This window comes from Petromyzon marinus (assembly GCF_048934315.1).
Source record: "Petromyzon marinus isolate PM22_M1 ecotype Great Lakes invasive population chromosome 73 unlocalized genomic scaffold, UKy_Petmar_22M1.pri1.0 chr73_unloc.3, whole genome shotgun sequence".
Lineage (NCBI taxonomy): Eukaryota > Metazoa > Chordata > Hyperoartia > Petromyzontiformes > Petromyzontidae > Petromyzon > Petromyzon marinus.
Genome location: NW_027422609.1, coordinates 304,591 through 323,919, shown reverse-complemented (window position 1 = coordinate 323,919; position 19,329 = coordinate 304,591). Strand labels below are relative to the sequence as shown.

General features: G+C 58.6%; 1 protein-coding gene across 1 annotated transcript in view; it reads right to left on the bottom strand.

Moving 5' to 3' along the window:
* Positions 1–1,239: 1,239 nt before the first annotated feature.
* The window catches only part of LOC142908132 (radixin-like), a 33,960-nt gene continuing 15,870 nt past the window's right edge, over positions 1,240–19,329 (bottom strand). Inside the window, exons 3-6 of the mRNA XM_076058395.1 lie at positions 19,088–19,180; positions 15,043–15,288; positions 11,976–12,184; positions 1,240–7,211 (exon numbers count right to left, since the gene is read on the bottom strand). Of these exons, the coding sequence (XP_075914510.1) occupies positions 12,020–12,184; positions 15,043–15,288; positions 19,088–19,180 (504 nt within the window). The 3' untranslated portion in view covers positions 1,240–7,211; positions 11,976–12,019. The remainder of the gene's footprint in view (positions 7,212–11,975; positions 12,185–15,042; positions 15,289–19,087; positions 19,181–19,329) is intronic.

Genomic DNA, 19,329 nt, shown 5'->3' with positions numbered 1-19,329 from the left:
CACACCACACAGAGACACCCCACAGACACCACACACCAACCCACACACACACCACACAGAGACACCCCACAGACACCACACACACCAACCCACACACACACCACACAGAGACACCCCACAGACACCACACACACCAACCCACACACACACCACACAGAGACACCCCACACAGACTCCACACACACCAACCCACACACACACCACACAGAGACACCCCACACAGACTCCACACACACCAACCCACACACACACCACACAGAGACACCCCACACAGACACCACACACACCAACCCACACACACACCACACAGAGACACCCCACACAGACACCACACACACCAACCCACACACACACCACACAGAGACACCCCACAGACACCACACACACCAACCCACACACACACCACACAGAGACACCCCACACAGACACCACACACACCAACCCACACGCACCACACACAGAGACACCCCACAGACACCACACACACCAACCCACACACACACCACACAGAGACACCCCACACAGACACCACACACACCAACCCACACACACACCACACAGAGACACCCCACAGACACCACACACCAACCCACACACACACCACACAGAGACACCCCACAGACACCACACACACCAACCCACACACACACCACACAGAGACACCCCACAGACACCACACACACCAACCCACACACACACCACACAGAGACACCCCACACAGACACCACACACACCAACCCACACACACACCACACAGAGACACCCCACAGACACCACACACCAACCCACACACACACCACACAGAGACACCCCACAGACACCACACACACCAACCCACACACACACCACACAGAGACACCCCACAGACACCACACACACCAACCCACACACACACCACACAGAGACACCCCACAGACACCACACACCAACCCACACACACACCACACAGAGACACCCCACACAGACACCACACACACCAACCCACACACACACCACACAGAGACACCCCACAGACACCACAGAGACACCCCACACAGACACCACACACACCAACCCACACACACACCACACAGAGACACCCCACACAGACACCACACACACCAACCCACACACACACCACACAGAGACACCCCACACAGACACCACACACACCAACCCACACACCCCACACACCAACCCACACCACACACAGAGACCCCCACCCCCCACACACAGAGACCCCCACCACTCACACCACAGTGGGATGAGCGATCCTTTTATTAGTGAATATTTTGGTTCAAACAAAAAAATCCTACAGCGAGGGGGGGGGGTCGGTCGGGTGCGGGGGGTCACGTGGTTACGCGGGGGGGGTCACGTGGGGAGGGGGGTCACGTGGGGTGTCACGTGGGGAGGGGGTGAATACTGCTGACGAGTTGGCCATTACGAACCCGTGTGGGTGGAGTAGTGGAATCGATCCGGGAATCGATGGTTGCGTGCGCGCTTAACAAGACCCACAAAGAATCGAGCGAAATCGCTTGTTCGACAAACGGTATCGAATCGAACCACAACCCCCCCCCCCCTTCTCAGAATCGATTCTGGAATTATTTTTTCGTATTTAAATCGTTGGCCGGAATCGGTTCTCGGCAGAATTCAAATATATAGGTTTAAGAATCGAATCCAGAATCGATTACCGGAACAATCGATCCAGTCGAGTCAGCAAATTGACTCCTGTTGACCATTACCAGTGGGGGGGGGGTTCAGAATCGACTCCGAGCAAACGAACCCCAAAATAGATCCACAACAGACATCCATTCCAAATCGACTTAACACGCTCAGGCATCCCGACAGCGCCTCGATTCCCGAATCGACTCCGCCCGCCGTGACGTCACGCCCCACAAAACTTTTTTTTGTAATTTTTTTGTTTTTAAACTTCTCAAGAAATAAAAAAAACTTGGGAGGGGGGGGGAAGAGAGGGGAGGAGGGGGGGGAGGGTGAAGAGGAGGGGGGAGGAGAGGGGGGGAGGGGAGGGGGTGAAGGGGGGAGGGAGCATCAGAGGAGGGAGAGAGTGGACGAGGAGATTCTAAATCAGAAGACGACCACAGACACCGCCACCACCACCACGGCGGTGGTGGTGGTGTTGCTGCTGCGTGTCACGTGTTTCGTGTTGCATGTCACGTGTCACGTGTTGCGTGTCACGTGTTTCATGTTGCATGTCGCGTGTCACGTGTTGCATGTCACGTGTTTCATGGTGCATGTCACGTGTTGCATGTCACGTGTTTCATGTTGCATGTCGCGTGTCACGTGTTGCATGTCACGTGTTTCATGGTGCATGTCACGTGTTTCATGTTGCATGTCACGTGTCGCGTGTCACGTCATACGTGACATATAAAAACTGAACACGAGCGGAGCGCCAAAACAAAAGCCGAAAACTCAACAGCGGCGTCGTCGACACAGCGCTGATGGGTTACCCACAGCGCCCCCATCACCACCACTATCATCATCACCATCACTATCATCACCACCATCATGATCACCACCATCATGATCATTACCACAATCATCACCATCATCATCACCATCACCACCATCATCATCACCATTACAGCGAGTGGGCGAGTGGTTGCGGGCGAGTGGGTGAGTGAGTGGGTGAGTGAGTGAGCGGTCGAGTGAGTTGGTGGGCGAGTGAGTGAGCGAGTGGGTGAGTGAGCGGGTGAGTGAGTGAGCGAGCGAGTGAGCGGGTGAGTGGGTGAGTGAGTGAGCGAGCGAGTGAGCGGGTGAGTGGGTGAGTGAGTGGGCGAGTGAGTTGGTGGGCGAGTGAATGAGTGAGCGAGTGAGCGAGCGAGCGAGTGTGTGAGTGAGTGGGCGAGTGAGTGGGTGAGTGGGCGAGTGAGTGGGTGAGTGGGTGAGTGAGTGGGTGAGTGAGTGGGTGAGTGGGTGAGCGAGTGAGCGAGCGGGTGAGCGAGTGAGTGAGTGGGGGGGTGAGTGACTGAGTGGGTGAGTGACTGAGTGAGTGAGCGAGCGAGCCCAACGATCGGCGAGGTTCGCCCACAGATTCGACATCTTTGTGACGATTTCAAAACTACTGCAGTCACCTCTCTCCGTCTCTCTCCACCCCCTAAATCATCTCGATTAGGATCACAACTCTCTCATCATCACCACCACCATCACCACCACCACCACCATGTGAAAGACGACAGGAGGAGGAGCAGCAGGGGGAGGGAGGAGGAAATCCGACGACATTTCAGAAGCAGAAATCGAAAAACCAAACCCCCGACAAATAAAAACCGGCGCTATTGGCGGTTACACGATAAACAAATAAACATTAACAAACAAACAACAGTAATAATACTACCGGCAAGATGGGGGAGTGGGTGGTGTGAACAACAAAAATAATCCCTCTCAGCCACACCCAATTAAAAATTTGAATTATAAATCACGAAATTCTCTTCTCTCTAAAGCCTCAATTTATACGCGAGGGAGGTGAAGGTGGTGATTGGGGGAAGAGGGGAGGGATCCCTGCGTCCTGATTGGTTGGTTCCATGGTAACGCAGCCACCGCGCCCGGGAGAAACCAAGTCGGAGTTATGAAGGGGGGGTGAGGGTTTGCAAGGCAGAAATCCCTGCATCCTGATTGGTTGGTTCCATGGTAACGCAGTGGCGCGCTGCACGGGAGAAACCAAGTCGGAGTTATGAGGGGGGGGAGGTTTGTGAGGCAGAAATCCCTGCGTCCTGATTGGTTGATTCCATGGTAACGCAGCCGCCACCGCACGGGAGAAACCAAGTCGGAGTTATGAAGGGGGGGGGAGGTTTGCGAGGCAGAAATCCCTGCGTTCTGATTGGTTGGTTCCATGGTAACGCAGCCGCCGCTGCAGCACGGGAGACCCCCACTCACACTTCGCAATGGGAGAAACCAAGTCGAGTTGAGGGGGGAGGGGGGTTCGGCGTTGGCGGGGTAAAACCGTGCGTTCTGATTGGCTGGCTCACTTGGTAACGACACATGACCCCCCCTGCCCCTCATCTTAATGGGCATCACTAGATTCTCTCGCTAGCCCTTTAAAGAACATCAACTTTAGATTCTATTCCAACTCGACTAATACCACATCACTCACTCACAACCTCTTACACATTTACAATGGTGCATTGCATAAAACACCCCCCCCCCTCTACAAAGGCGTGGAGATGGTTTCGCCCACTGGCGTCACCCCCCCTCCTCTCAAGAGCGGAGTTGGTTTCGCCCACTGGCGTCACCCCCCCCTCCTCTCAAGAGTGGAGTTGGTTTCGCCCAGTTATCACCTCCCCCCTCCTCTCAAGAGTGGAGTTGGTTTCGCCCACTGGCGTCACTCCCCCCCTCCTCTCAAGAGTGGAGTTGGTTTCGCCCACTGGCGTCACCACCCCCTCCTCTCAAGAGTGGAGTTGGTTTCGCCCACTAGTCTCACTCCCCCTCCTCTCAAGAGTGGAGTTGGTTTCGCCCACTGGACTCACCCCACTCAAGAGTGGAGTTGGTTTCACCCACTGGCGTCACCCCCCCTCCTCTCAAGAGTGGAGTTGGTTTCGCCCACTGGTCTCACTCCCCCCTCAAGAGCGGAGTTGGTTTCGCCCACTTGGTATCACCCCACCACACCAACCCCCCCTCCCCCCCCGGAGTGGCGATGGTTTCGCGCAAAAGGTGATGGTGAAACTCTTTAACCGTCGACAAAAAAAAACCCACACACATTCAAACCATCCAATCACGACGCGGCTTTGGCGTGACGTCACTCCACCACCCACCCCACCACCACCACCACCACCCACACCACCACCACCCACCAACCAACCAATGTTGCTCGTAAACCAGTTGCGGAGGGATCAGACTTACGAGACAACTTTGGTTTCAACCAATGTCCGACATCTTCCAAAAATTTGTTCAAGAATCTCGCCGCCGTCAAAACTCAAAAAAAAAAAGACCAATCGCTTCAAAAATCAAAAAATCAAAAATCAAAAAAATAAAATCAAGAGCCGCGATCCACCCCCGTCTCGAGCGCCCCCTGGGGCCTGGTTGCGAGCCTGACTCCAGTCGATTTTGCAGAGCAACTCACCAGCGTGAAAACTCTGGTTTCGCTTTGACCTCCAGGTCGACCGGAGCGCCATACGGGATCAGCTTTTAGCTTTGTCCTGACCACAGCTCAGCCAGCGACCAACCCCCCCACTACTCCTCTCCCCACTACTCCTCTCCCCACTACCCCCACCCACCACCACCACCCCCCACAACACTCTCTCTCTCTGTCTGTCTCTCTCTCTCTCTCCCCCGGCAGCGTTTACTCAAATCAAGGAGGGGAGGGGAGGGAGTGGATCAATGCGTATTAATATTAACAAGTAGGAACATATTTTGAATCGCTTAATATTAAGGTAATTTTAATATTAATTAGTAGCTGAGGGGGGTGGGGTAGGAGGGGGTGGAGTGGGTGGTGGAGCGGGGTGGGAGGGGGGGCCCTCCCCCCTCCCCCTTCCCTCCCCCCACCACCTCCTGCCCCCCTCTAAATAAAAACTCAAGGATAACTGCTGGCACTTTACGGGTTCAAGGCAGAAATATGATGATGATGATGATGCTGGCGTCCCCGCTCAGCCAATCAGAAGCACTCTCCCCTACAATCACTCGGGCAATCACGAGACCACTCCATCACTCAAGCAATCAGTCAGCTACTCAAGCCAATCAGTCAGCCACTCGCTCAAGCAATCGATCAACCAATCTGAGCCACTGATTCACTCAGCCACTGACTCACTCACCCAGCCACTGACTCGCTCACTCAGCCACTCGCTCACCCAGCCACTGACTCACCCAGCCACTGACTCACCCAGCCACCGACTCACTCAGCCACTCGCTCAAGCAATCAATCAACCAATCTGAGCCACTGACTCACTCAGCCACTGACTCACCCAGCCACTGACTCACTCAGCCACTGACTCACACAGCCACTGACTCACTCAGCCACTGACTCACTCAGCCACTGACTCACTCAGCCACTGACTCACTCAGCCACTGACTCACTCAGCCACTGACTCACTCAGCTACTGACTCACCCAGCCACTGACTCACTCAGCCACTGACTCAGCCACTGGCTCACCCAGCCACTGACTCACCCAGCCACTGACTCACTCAGCCACTGAGTCACCCAGCCACTGACTCACCCAGCCACTGACTCACTCAGCCACTCGCTCAACCAATCACAGCCACCGACTCACTCAACCAATCACAGCCAGTCGCTCACTCAGTCGGCCCCCCACTCAGCCAATCAGTCGCTCAGACACACAGACTCACCACGCACAGACTCGCACAGATAGAGAACGAGAGAGACGCATCACTCAAGAGATTCACACAGACAGCACCCGCTCAGACACAGACTCACTCACAACAGAGAGACAAACGCAGACTCACCACGCACAGACTCGCACAGAGAGAGAGATGCATCACTCAAGAGACTCACACAGACAGCACCCGCTCAGACACAGACTCACTCACAACAGAGAGACAAACACAGACTCACCTCGCACAGATGAGAGAGAGCGACGCATCACTCAAGAGATTCACACAGACAGCACCCGCTCAGACACAGACTCACTCACAACAGAGAGACAAACACAGACTCACCACGCACAGACTCGCACAGATACAGAGAGAGAGAGATGCATCACTCAAGAGATTCACACAGACAGCACCCGCTCAGACACAGACTCACTCACAACAGAGAGACAAACACAGACTCACCTCGCACGGAGAGAGAGAGAGAGATGCATCACTCAAGAGATTCACACAGACAGCACCCGCTCAGACACAGACTCACTCACAACAGAGAGACAAACGCAGACTCACCCCGCACAGAGAGAGAGACACGGGAGACATCACTCGGACACGGGAGACGCTGACACAGAGAGACACACACACACACGGACTCACGCAGCTGTCCCTGCGAGGCTACGGGGCTTGCGAGTGTCTGGAGACTTGGCCAAAAGGCCCCCCTCCCCGTAGCCACCAGAGGGAGAGTGAGGGAGTGGATTAGCCGGGGGGGGGGGTCACTCACTCGCACCCTTGTGACGGGGAGGGCGATGGGGGTGGCGATGGTGGTGGTGATGGTGGCGGTGATGGTGATGATTGTGATAGTGGTGATGTTGGTGGTGATGTTGGTGGTGATGATGGTGATGGCGGCGATGGAGGAGGAGGAGGAGGAGGGGGGGGGAGGCTGCAGAATCATGATTTGTCTGCACCAAGAGACACACGGGGAGAGACACACGGGGAGAGAGAGAGACACGGGGAGAGAGAGAGAGACACGGGGAGAGACACACGGGGCGAGAGAGAGAGACACGGGGAGAGACAGACAAGACACGTGGGGAGAGAGACACGGGGAGAGAGAGAGAGAGACACGGGGGGGGGGGGGGAGAGACACGGGGGGGGGGGGAGAGACACGGGGGGGGGGGGAGAGACACGGGGAGAGAGAGACACGGGGAGAGAGAGACACGGGGAGAGAGAGAGACACGGGGAGAGAGAGACACGGGGAGAGAGAGAGACACGGGGAGAGAGAGAGACACGGGGAGAGAGAGAGACACGGGGAGAGAGAGACACGGGGAGAGAGAGACGGGGAGAGAGAGAGAGAGACACGGGGAGAGAGAGAGAGAGACACGGGGAGAGAGAGACACGGGGAGAGAGAGAGACACGGGGAGAGAGAGACACGGGGAGAGAGAGACACGGGGAGAGAGAGAGACACGGGGAGAGAGAGACACGGGGAGAGAGACACGGGGCGAGAGACACGGGGAGAGAGAGACACGGGGAGAAGACACGGGGAGAGAGACATGGGGAGAGAGACACGGGGAGAGAGACACGGGGAGAGAGACACGGGGAGAGAGACACGGGGAGAGAGAGAGACACGGGGAGGGAGACAGAGACAGGGAGAGACAGACAAACACAGGTTAAGTTTCAATAATTTGCATCAAGAGTGAGTGTGGTGAGTGTGGTGAGTGGTTTGAGTGTGGTGAGTGGTTTGAGTGTGGTGAGTGGTGAGTGCGGTGAGTGTGGTGAGTGCGGTTCAGTGTGGTGAGTGTGGTGAGTGGTGTGAGTGCGGTTCAGTGTGGTGAGTGTGGTGAGTGTGGTGAGTGGTGTGAGTGTGGTGAGTGTGGTGAGTGTGGTTCAGTGTGGTTCAGTGCGGTTCAGTGCGGTTCAGTACGGTGAGTGTGGTGAGTGTGGTGAGTGGTGTGAGTGTGGTGAGTGTGGTGAGTGTGGTTCAGTGCGGTTCAGTGCGGTTTAGTACGGTGAGTGTGGTGAGTGTGGTGAGTGTGGTGAGTGGTGTGAGTGTGGTGAGTGTGGTGAGTGTGGTGAGTGGTGTGAGTGTGGTGAGTGTGGTGAGTGTGGTGAGTGGTGAGTGTGGTGAGTGTGGTGAGTGGTGTGAGTGTGGTGAGTGTGGTGAGTGTGGTTCAGTGTGGTTCAGTGCGGTTCAGTGCGGTGAGTGTGGTGAGTGTGGTGAGTGTGGTGAGTGTGGTGAGTGTGGTGAGTGTGGTGTGAGTGTGGTGAGTGTGGTGTGAGTGTGGTGAGTGTGGTGAGTGTGGTTCAGTGTGGTTCAGTGCGGTTCAGTGCGGTTCAGTGCGGTGAGTGTGGTGAGTGTGGTGAGTGGTGTGAGTGGTGTGAGTGTGGTGAGTGTGGTGAGTGTGGTGAGTGGTGTGAGTGGTGTGAGTGTGGTGTGTGTGGTGAGTGTGGTTCAGTGTGGTTCAGTGCGGTTCAGTGCGGTTCAGTACGGTGAGTGTGGTGAGTGGTGTGAGTGTGGTGAGTGTGGTGAGTGTGGTGAGTGGTGTGAGTGTGGTGAGTGTGGTGAGTGTGGTTCAGTGCGGTTCAGTACGGTGAGTGTGGTGAGTGTGGTGAGTGTGGTGAGTGGTGTGAGTGTGGTGAGTGTGGTGAGTGGTGTGAGTGTGGTGAGTGTGGTGAGTGGTGTGAGTGTGGTGAGTGTGGTGAGTGTGGTTCAGTGTGGTTCAGTGTGGTTCAGTGCGGTTCAGTGCGGTTCAGTACGGTGAGTGTGGTGAGTGTGGTGAGTGTGGTGAGTGGTGTGAGTGTGGTGAGTGTGGTGAGTGTGGTGAGTGTGGTGAGTGTGGTGAGTGGTGTGAGTGTGGTGAGTGCGGTTCAGTGCGGTTCAGTATGGTGAGTGTGGTGAGTGTGGTGAGTGGTGTGAGTGGTGTGAGTGTGGTGAGTGTGGTGAGTGTGGTGAGTGTGGTGAGTGGTGTGAGTGTGGTGAGTGTGGTGAGTGTGGTGAGTGTGGTTCAGTGCGGTTCAGTGCGGTTCAGTACGGTGAGTGTGGTGAGTGGTGTGAGTGTGGTGAGTGTGGTGAGTGGTGAGTGTGGTGAGTGTGGTGAGTGTGGTGAGTGGTGTGAGTGTGGTGAGTGTGGTGAGTGTGGTTCAGTGCGGTTCAGTACGGTGAGTGTGGTGAGTGTGGTGAGTGGTGTGAGTGTGGTGAGTGTGGTGAGTGGTGTGAGTGGTGTGAGTGTGGTGAGTGTGGTGAGTGTGGTGAGTGGTGAGTGGTGTGAGTGTGGTGAGTGTGGTGAGTGGTGAGTGTGGTGAGTGTGGTGAGTGGTGAGTGTGGTGAGTGTGGTGAGGCTATCGCGACCAGGGGTGAGGGAGGTGAGGGGGGTGAGGGTGAGGGGGGTGAGGGGTGAGTGAGTGTGAGGGGGGTGAGTGTGAGGAGTGGTGAGGGTGAGTGAGTGTGGTGAGTGTGGTGAGTGTGGTGAGTGGTGAGTGTGGTGAGTGTGGTGAGTGGTGAGTGTGGTGAGTGTGGTGAGTGGTGAGTGTGGTGAGTGTGGTGAGTGGTGAGTGTGGTGAGTGTGGTGAGTGTGGTGAGTGTGGTGAGTGTGGTGAGGCTATCGCGACCAGGGTGAGGGAGGTGAGGGGGGTGAGGGTGAGGGGGGTGAGGGGTGAGTGAGTGTGAGGGGGGTGAGTGTGAGGAGTGGTGAGGGGGGTGAGGGTGAGTGAGTGTGGTGAGTGTGGTGAGTGGTGAGTGAGTGTGAGGGTGAGTGAGTGTGTGAGGTGGTGTGTGGTGTGTGAGGGTGAGTGAGTGTGAGGGGGGTGAGGGTGAGTGTGAGGGGGTTGAGTGTGAGTGGTGAGTGAGTGTGGTGAGTGGTGAGTGAGTGTGGTGAGTGGTGAGTGAGTGTGAGGGGGGTGAGTGTGAGTGAGGGGGGTGAGGGTGAGTGTGAGTGAGTGTGAGCGAGTGTGAGCGAGTGGTGAGCGAGTGGTGAGTGAGTGTGAGCGAGTGTGGTGAGTGGTGAGTGTGAGTGGGTGGCGAGCGAGTGGTGAGTGAGCGAGTGGTGAGTGGTGAGTGAGCGAGTGGTGAGTGGTGAGTGAGTGTGGTGAGTGGTGAGTGGCGACTGAGCAGCGACTGAGCGGCGACTGAGCGGTGAGTGATGAGGAGGTGGTGGTGGTGGTGGCGAGCGAGTGTGAGTGAGTGGTGAGTGAGTGTGAGTGTGGTGAGCGAGTGGTGAGCGAGTGGTGAGTGAGTGGTGAGTGAGTGTGAGTGTGGTGAGTGGTGAGCGAGTGGTGAGCGAGTGGTGAGTGAGTGTGAGCGTGAGTGAGTGGTGAGCGAGTGTGAGTGAGTGTGAGCGTGAGTGGTGAGCGAGTGGCGAGCGAGTGGTGAGTGAGTGTGAGGGTGAGTGGTGAGTGTGAGTGAGTGTGAGCGTGAGTGAGTGGTGAGCGTGAGTGAGTGTGAGCGTGAGTGAGTGTGAGCGTGAGTGTGAGCGTGAGTGAGTGTGAGCGTGAGTGAGTGTGAGCGTGAGTGAGTGTGAGCGTGAGTGAGTGTGAGCGTGAGTGAGTGTGAGCGTGAGTGAGTGAGTGTGAGTGAGTGTGAGCGTGAGTGAGTGTGAGTGAGTGTGAGCGAGTGTGGTGAGTGGTGAGTGTGAGTGGGTGGCGAGCGAGTGGTGAGTGAGTGTGGTGAGTGGTGAGTGTGAGTGGGTGGCGAGCGAGTGGTGAGTGAGTGTGGTGAGTGGTGAGTGAATGGCGAGCGAGCGAGTGTGGCGAGCGAGTGGTGAGTGAGCGAGTGGCGACTGAGCGGCGAGCGAGTGGTGAGTGAGTGTGGTGAGTGGCGAGCGAGTGGTGAGTGGTGAGCGAGTGGTGAGTGGTGAGCGAGTGGTGAGTGGGCGAGTGTGGCGAGCGAGTGGCGAGTGAGCGAGTGTGGTGAGCGAGTGGCGAGCGAGTGGCGAGCGAGTGTGGTGAGTGGTGAGTGGCGACTGAGCGGCGACTGAGCGGCGAGCGATGAGGAGGTGGTGGTGGTGGTGGCGAGCGAGTGTGAGTGAGTGTGAGTGAGTGGTGAGTGAGTGGTGAGCGAGTGGTGAGCGAGTGGTGAGCGAGTGGTGAGCGAGTGGCGAGCGAGTGTGAGTGAGTGTGAGCGTGAGTGAGTGGTGAGTGAGTGGTGAGCGAGTGGTGAGCGAGTGGCGAGTGAGTGGTGAGCGAGTGTGAGCGAGTGTGGTGAGTGAGTGGCGAGCGAGTGTGAGTGAGTGTGAGCGTGAGTGAGTGGTGAGTGAGTGGTGAGCGAGCGTGGCGAGCGAGTGGTGAACGAGCGAGCGGCGACTGAGCGAGTGGTGAGTGTGAGTGAGTGTGGTGAGTGGCGAGTGGTGAGTGAGTGTGAGCGAGCGAGTGAGCGAGTGGTGAGTGAGTGTGGTGAGTGGTGAGTGAATGGCGAGCGAGCGAGTGGCGAGCGAGTGGTGAGTGAGCGAGCGTGGCGAGCGAGTGGCGAGCGAGTGTGGTGAGCGAGTGGTGAGCGAGTGGTGAGTGAGCGAGTGTGGTGAGCGAGTGGCGAGTGGTGAGTGAGTGTGGCGAGCGAGTGGCGAGCGAGCGAGCGGCGACTGAGCGAGTGGTGAGTGTGAGTGAGTGTGGTGAGTGGCGAGTGGTGAGCGAGTGGCGAGCGAGCGAGCGAGCGAGCGAGCGGCGACTGAGCGGCGACTGAGCGGCGACTGAGCGATGAGGGTGGTGGTGGTGGTGGCTGTGAGCTGCGTGGTTACCGTGACAACGGCTACAGCGGCTACAGCAGCGGCTACAGCGGCGGCTACATGGCCTCGAACTCGTCGATGCGCTGCTTCGTGTTGCCCTGGCGGATCTGCTTCAGGGTCTTGTATTTGTCCCGGCCGGCCTTCACGTTCTCGGCGTGCAGCACGTCATTGCTGGTCTTCTTAGAGTCGTCGCGGGCATGAGCCAACTCCGACGTCAATGCCTGTGGGTTGGTGGGGGGGGGGGGGTGTGTGGGGGGGTGGTGTGTGGGGGGGGAGGTGAGGGAGTGGGCGGGTGAGTTTTGGGGGAGGGGGGGGGGCGAGTACATGCAGTGGGTGAGCGTGGGGTGGAGTGGGGTGGGTTAGCGACCGAGCGAGTTAGTTATTTGAGTTGGTGGGTGGGTGGGTGAGTGGGTGGGTGAGTGAGTGGGTGGGTGAGTGAGTGAGTGAGCGAGTGGGTGGGTGAGTGAGTGGGTGGGTGAGTGAGTGAGTCGGTGGGAGAGTGAGCGAGTGGGTGGGTGAGTGGGTGGGTGAGTGGGTGGGTGAGTGGGTGAGTGGGTGGGTGAGTGGGCGGGTGGGTGAGTGGGTGGGTGAGTGGGTGAGTGGACGAGTGAGTGGGCGAGTGAGTGGGTGAGTGGGTTGGAGACTGAGTGGATGTGTGAGTGGGTGAGTGAATGAGTGGGCGAGTGAGCGGGTGAGTGAGTGGGTGAGTGGGTAAGTGAGTGAGTGGGTGAGTGAGTGAGCGGGTGGGTGAGTGGGTGAGTGAGCGTGTGGGTGAGTGGGTGCGTGAGCGGGTGAGCGAGCGGGTGAGCGAGTGGGTGAGCGAGTGGGTGAGCGAGTGGGTGAGCGAGTGGGTGAGGAGGTGAGTGAGTGGGCGAGTGGGTTAGTGACTGAGTGAGTGGGTGAGCGGGTGGGTTAGTGAGTGGGTGGCTGGGTTAGTGACCGAGTGGGATAGTCACTGAATGGGTGAGTGAGTGGGTGAGTGAGTGGATGGGTTAGTGACTGAGTGAGTGAGTGGGTGAGTGAGTGGATGGGTTAGTGATTGAGTGAGTGGGTGGGTGAGTGAGTGGGGGCGAGTGGGTTAGTGAGTGGGTGGCTGGGTTAGTGACCGAGTGGGATAGTCACTGAATGGGTGAGTGAGTGGGTGAGTGAGTGAGTGGGTGAGTGAATGAGTGGGCGAGTGAGCGGGTGAGTTAGTGAGTGGGTGGCTGGGTTAGTGATTGAGTGAGTGGGTGGGTGAGTGAGTGAGCGAGTGGGTTGGTGACTGAGTGGATGGGTGAGTGGGTGAGTGAATGAGTGGGCGAGTGAGCGGGTGAGTTAGTGAGTGGGTGGCTGGGTTAGTGACCGAGTGGGATTGTCACTGAATGGGTGAGTGAGTGACCGACCAATGCGTTAACCACCCCCACGCTCACCCAGCGCTCACCACCCCCACGCTCACCACACCCACGCTCACCACCCCCACGCTCACCACACCCACGCTCACCACCCCACGCTCACCTGCAGCTGCTACTGCACGTGCTCGTTCTTCTGTGCCTCGGTGAGGCGCTGGCTCACGCTCACCCCCTCGCTGCTCAGCTCGGTGGGTGAGCGAGTGGGAGAGTGGGTGAGTGAGTGGGTGGGTGGGTGGGTGAGTGGGCGAGTGGGTGGGTGAGTGGGCGGGTGAGTGGGTGGGTGGGTGAGTGAGTGGGTGGGTGGGTGGGTGGGTGGGTGGGTTGAGTGGGTGGGTGAGTGAGTGGGTGGGTGAGTGGGTGGGTGAGTGGGTGGGTGAGTGGGTGGGTGAGTGGGTGGGTGAGTGGGCGAGTGGGTGGGTGAGTGGGTGGGTGAGTGGGTGAGTGAGTGGGTGGGTGAGTGGGCGAGTGGGTGGGTGAGTGGGTTGGTGACTGAGTGAGTGAGTGGGTGAGCGAGTGAGCGGGTTGGTGACTGAGTGGGCTAGCGAGTGGGTGGCTGGGTTAGTGACCGAGCGGCATAGCCGCTGAATGGGCGAGCGAGTGACCGACCAATGCGTTAACCCCTCACCACCCTCACCACGCTCACCACCCTCACCACCCACGCTCACCTGAAGCTGCTTCTGCACGCGCTCGTTCTTCTGTGCCTCGGTGAGGCGCTCCTCCTCCGAGCGGTGCTGGCTGACGCTCACCCCCTCGCTGCTCAGCTCGGCGGGTGAGCGAGTGGGTGAGCGAGTGGGTGAGCGAGTGGGTGAGCGGGCGGGTGGGTGAGCGAGTGGGTGAGCGAGTGGGTGGGCGAGTGAGTGGGTGGGTGAGTGGGTGAGTGGATGGGTTAGTGACTGAGTGAGTGGGTGAGTGAATGAGCGAGTGGGTGAGTGGGTGAGCGAGTGGGTTGGTGAGTGACTGAGTGAGTGAGCGAGTGGGTTGGTGAGTGAGTGGGTGAGTGAGTGGGTGAGCGAGTGGGTTGGTGACTGAGTGGGTGACTGAGTGGGCGAGCGAGTGGGTGGCTGGGTTAGTGACCGAGCGGCATAGCCGCTGAATGGGCGAGCGAGTGACCGAGCAATGCGTTAACCCCCTCACCCACCACGCTCACCACCCTCACCACCCTCACCACCCACGCTCACCTGAAGCTGCTTCTGCACGCGCTCGTTCTTCTGTGCCTCGGTGAGGCGCTCCTCCTCCGAGCGGTGCTGGCTGACGCTCACCCCCTCGCTGCTCAGCTCGGCGGGTGAGCGAGTGGGTGAGCGAGTGGGTGAGCGAGTGGGTGAGCGGGCGGGTGGGTGAGCGAGTGGGTGAGCGAGTGGGTGGGCGAGTGAGTGGGTGGGTGAGTGGGTGAGTGGATGGGTTAGTGACTGAGTGAGTGGGTGAGTGAATGAGCGAGTGGGTGAGTGGGTGAGCGAGTGGGTTGGTGAGTGACTGAGTGAGTGAGCGAGTGGGTTGGTGAGTGAGTGGGTGAGTGAGTGGGTGAGCGAGTGGGTTGGTGACTGAGTGGGTGACTGAGTGGGCGAGCGAGTGGGTGGCTGGGTTAGTGACCGAGCGGCATAGCCGCTGAATGGGCGAGCGAGTGACCGAGCAATGCGTTAACCCCCTCACCCACCACGCTCACCACCCTCACCACCCTCACCACCCACGCTCACCTGAAGCTGCTTCTGCACGCGCTCGTTCTTCTGTGCCTCGGTGAGGCGCTCCTCCTCCGAGCGGTGCTGGCTGACGCTCACCCCCTCGCTGCTCAGCTCGGCGCTCGCCTCGTGGCCCCCGAGGTCGTCCCCCTCCTCGTGCTCACCCGGGGCCTCCGTGTGGGGCAGCGCCCCGGCCGCTGGCGACGAGGTGACCACCTTCAGCTCCTCCTTGGTGCGGTCCAGGCTCTCCTGGGCCACCATCGCCTGACGTGAGGGGCCGGGGAGAAACCATTGTCACTATGTGGGTGGGGAGGGTTGATGGTGTTACTTGGTAGAGTCCAGGCTCTCCTGGGCCACCATCGCCTGACGTGAGGGGCCGGGGAGAAACCATTGTCACTCTGTGGGGGGGGGGGGGTGGTTGATGGTGTTACTTGGTAGGGTCCAGGCTCTCCTGGGCCACCATCGCCTGCCGGGAGAAACCATTGTCACTATGTGGGGGGGGGGTGGTCACCACCTTCAGCTCCTCCTTGGTGCGGTCCAGGCTCTCCTGGGCCACCATCGCCTGACGGGAGAAACCATTGTCACTATGTGGGTGGGGGGTGGTCACCACCTTCAGCTCCTCCTTGGTGCGGTCCAGGCTCTCCTGGGCCACCATCGCCTGCAGCAGGGAGAAACCATTGTCAGTATGGGGGGGTGGTTGATGGGTCTACCCCTCAGGTGTTATACTTGGTAGAGTCCAGGCTCTCCTGGGCCACCATCGCCTGCAGGGGCCGGGAGAAACCATTGTCACTATGTGGGTGGGGTGGTCACCACCTTCAGCTCCTCCTTGGTGCGGTCCAGGCTCTCCTGGGCCACCATCGCCTGCAGGGGCCGGGAGAAACCATTGTCACTATGTGGGGGGGTTGATGGATCTACCCCTCAGGTGTTATACTTGGTAGAGTCCAGGCTCTCCTGGGCCACCATCGCCTGCAGGGGCCGGGAGAAACCATTGTCACTATGTGGGTGGGGTGGTCACCACCTTCAGCTCCTCCTTGGTGCGGTCCAGGCTCTCCTGGGCCACCATCGCCTGCAGGGGCCGGGAGAAACCATTGTCACTATGTGGGGGGGTTGATGGATCTACCCCTCAGGTGTTATACTTGGTAGGGTCCAGGCTCTCCTGGGCCACCATCGCCTGCCGGGAGAAACCATTGTCAGTATGGGGGGGTGGTTGATGGGTCTACCCCTCAGGTGTTACTTGGTAGAGTCCAGGCTCTCCTGGGCCACCATCGCCTGACGGGAGAAACCATTGTCACTATGTGGGTGGGGGGGTCACAGATCTACCCCTCAGGTGCTACTTGGTAGAGTCCAGGCTCTCCTGGGCCACCATCGCCTGCAGGGGCCGGGAGAAACCATTGTCACTATGTGGGTGGGGGGTGGTCACCACCTTCAGCTCCTCCTTGGTGCGGTCCAGGCTCTCCTGGGCCACCATCGCCTGACGTGAGAAACCATTGTCACTATGTGGGGGGGGTGATTTATCACAGGGGGGTCATGGATCTACCCCTCAGGTGCTACTTGGTAGAGTCCAGGCTCTCCTGGGCCACCATCGCCTGCAGGGAGAAACCATTGTCACTATGTGGGGGGGGTGGTCACCACCTTCAGCTCCTCCTTGGTGCGGTCCAGGCTCTCCTGGGCCACCATCGCCTGCAGGGAGAAACCATTGTCACTATGTGGGTGGGGGGTGGTCACCACCTTCAGCTCCTCCTTGGTGCGGTCCAGGCTCTCCTGGGCCACCATCGCCTGACGTGAGGGGAGAAACCATTGTCACTATGTGGGTGGGGAGTCTCTACCCCTCAGGTGTTATACTTGGTAGGGTCCAGGCTCTCCTGGGCCACCATCGCCTGACGTGACGGGAGAAACCATTGTCACTATGTGGGGGGGGTGGTCACCACCTTCAGCTCCTCCTTGGTGCGGTCCAGGCTCTCCTGGGCCACCATCGCCTGACGTGAGGGGCCGGGGAGGAGAAACCATTGTCACTATGTGGGGGTGGTTGATGGGTCTACCCCTCAGGTGTTATACTTGGTAGGGTCCAGGCTCTCCTGGGCCACCATCGCCTGCCGGGAGAAACCATTGTCAGTATGGGGGGGGTGGGGAGGGTTGATGGATCTACCCCTCAGGTGTTATACTTGGTAGAGTCCAGGCTCTCCTGGGCCACCATCGCCTGACGTGAGGGGCCGGGGAGAAACCATTGTCACTATGTGGGTGGGGGGGGTTGATGGGTCTACCCCTCAGGTGTTACTTGGTAGAGTCCAGGCTCTCCTGGGCCACCATCGCCTGCCGGGAGAAACCATTGTCACTATGTGGGGGGGGGAGAAACCATTGTCACTATGTGGGGGGGGGGGTTGATGGTGCTACTTGGTAGAGTCCAGGCTCTCCTGGGCCACCATCGCCTGCCGGCAGGGAGAAACCATTGTCAGTATGGGGGGGGGTGGGGAGGGTTGATGGATCTACCCCTCAGGTGTTATACTTGGTAGGGTCCAGGCTCTCCTGGGCCACCATCGCCTGACGGGGCCGGGAGAAACCATTGTCACTATGTGTGGGGGGGGGGGTTGATGGTGTTACTTGGTAGGGTCCAGGCTCTCCTGGGCCACCATCGCCTGACGTGAGGGGAGAAACCATTGTCACTATGTGGGGGGGTTGATGGGTCTACCCCTCAGGTGTTATACTTGGTAGGGTCCAGGCTCTCCTGGGCCACCATCGCCTGCCGGGAGAAACCATTGTCACTATGTGGGGGGGGGGGTTGATGGGTCTACCCCTCAGGTGCTACTTGGTGCGGTCCAGGCTCTCCTGGGCCACCATCGCCTGCAGGGGCCGGGGGGGAGAAACCATTGTCACTATGTGGGGGGGGAGGGTTGATGGGTCTACCCCTCAGGTGTTACTTGGTAGGGTCCAGGTTCTCCTGGGCCACCATCGCCTGCAGGGGGGAGAAACCATTGTCACTATGTGGGGGGGTCTACCCCTACCCCTCAGGTGTTATACTTGGTACGGTCCAGGCTCTCCTGGGCCACCATCGCCTGTGGGGAGAAACCATTGTCACTATGTGGGGGGGGGAGAAACCATTGTCACTATGTGGGGGGGTCTACCCCTACCCCTCAGGTGCTACTTGGTAGAGTCCAGGCTCTCCTGGGCCACCATCGCCTGCCGGCCGGGGGGGAGAAACCATTGTCACTATGTGGGGGTGGTTGATGGATCTACCCCTCAGGTGCCACTTGGTAGAGTCCAGGTTCTCATGGGTAACCGTGGCCTGCGGGGCAAACCATTGTCACAATTTGTGGGGGGGGGGTGGAGGTCATGGATCTACCCCTCAGGTGTTACTTGGTAGAGTCCAGGTTCTCATGGGTAACCGTGGCCTGCGGGGCAAACCATTGTCACAATTTGGGGGGGGGGGGGGGTCACAGATCTACCCCTCAGGTGTTACTTGGTAGAGTCCAGCTTCTCATGGGCAACCGTGGCCTGTGGGGCAAACCATTGTCACTATGTGGGGGGGGGGCGGTTGATGGATCTACCCCTCAGGTGCCACTTGGTAGGGTCCAGGCTCTCCTGGGTAACCGTGGCCTACGGGGCAAATCATTGTCACAATTTGGGGGGGGGGGGGTTGATGGATCTACCCCTCAGGTGCCACTTGGTAGAGTCCAGGTTCTCCTGGGTAACCGTGGCCTGCAGGGCAAACCATTGTCACAATTTGTGGGGGGGGGGGGTTGATGGATCTACCCCTCAGGTGCCACTTGGTAGGGTCCAGCTTCTCCTGGGTAACCGTGGCCTGCGGGGCAAACCATTGTCACTATGTGGGGGGGGGGGTTGATGGCTCTACCCCTCAGGTGCCACTTGGTAGAGTCCAGGCTCTCCTGGGTAACCGTGGCCTGCGGGGCAAACCATTGTCACTATGTGGGGGGGGGGGGTTGATGGATCTACCCCTCAGGTGCCACTTGGTAGGGTCCAGCTCCTCATGGGTAACCGTGGCCTGCGGGGCAAACCATTGCTGCACGGGGCTGATGGGGGGGGGGTTGAGTTGGATCGGTCCCCTCACCTTCTGCTGCCACTCGTCTGCTTCGTCCTCCTTCTTGCGTTTGGCATCCTCCAGCAGGGAAATCCTCGCCGTGAACTCGGCCAACTCAGCCGCCTACCACAACAACAAAACAACAACAACCACCATCAACAACAACAACAACAACCACGTTAATATACAACAACAACCACCAACAACAACGTTAATATACAACAACCACGGTTAATATACAACAACAACCACCACCAACAACGTTAATATAC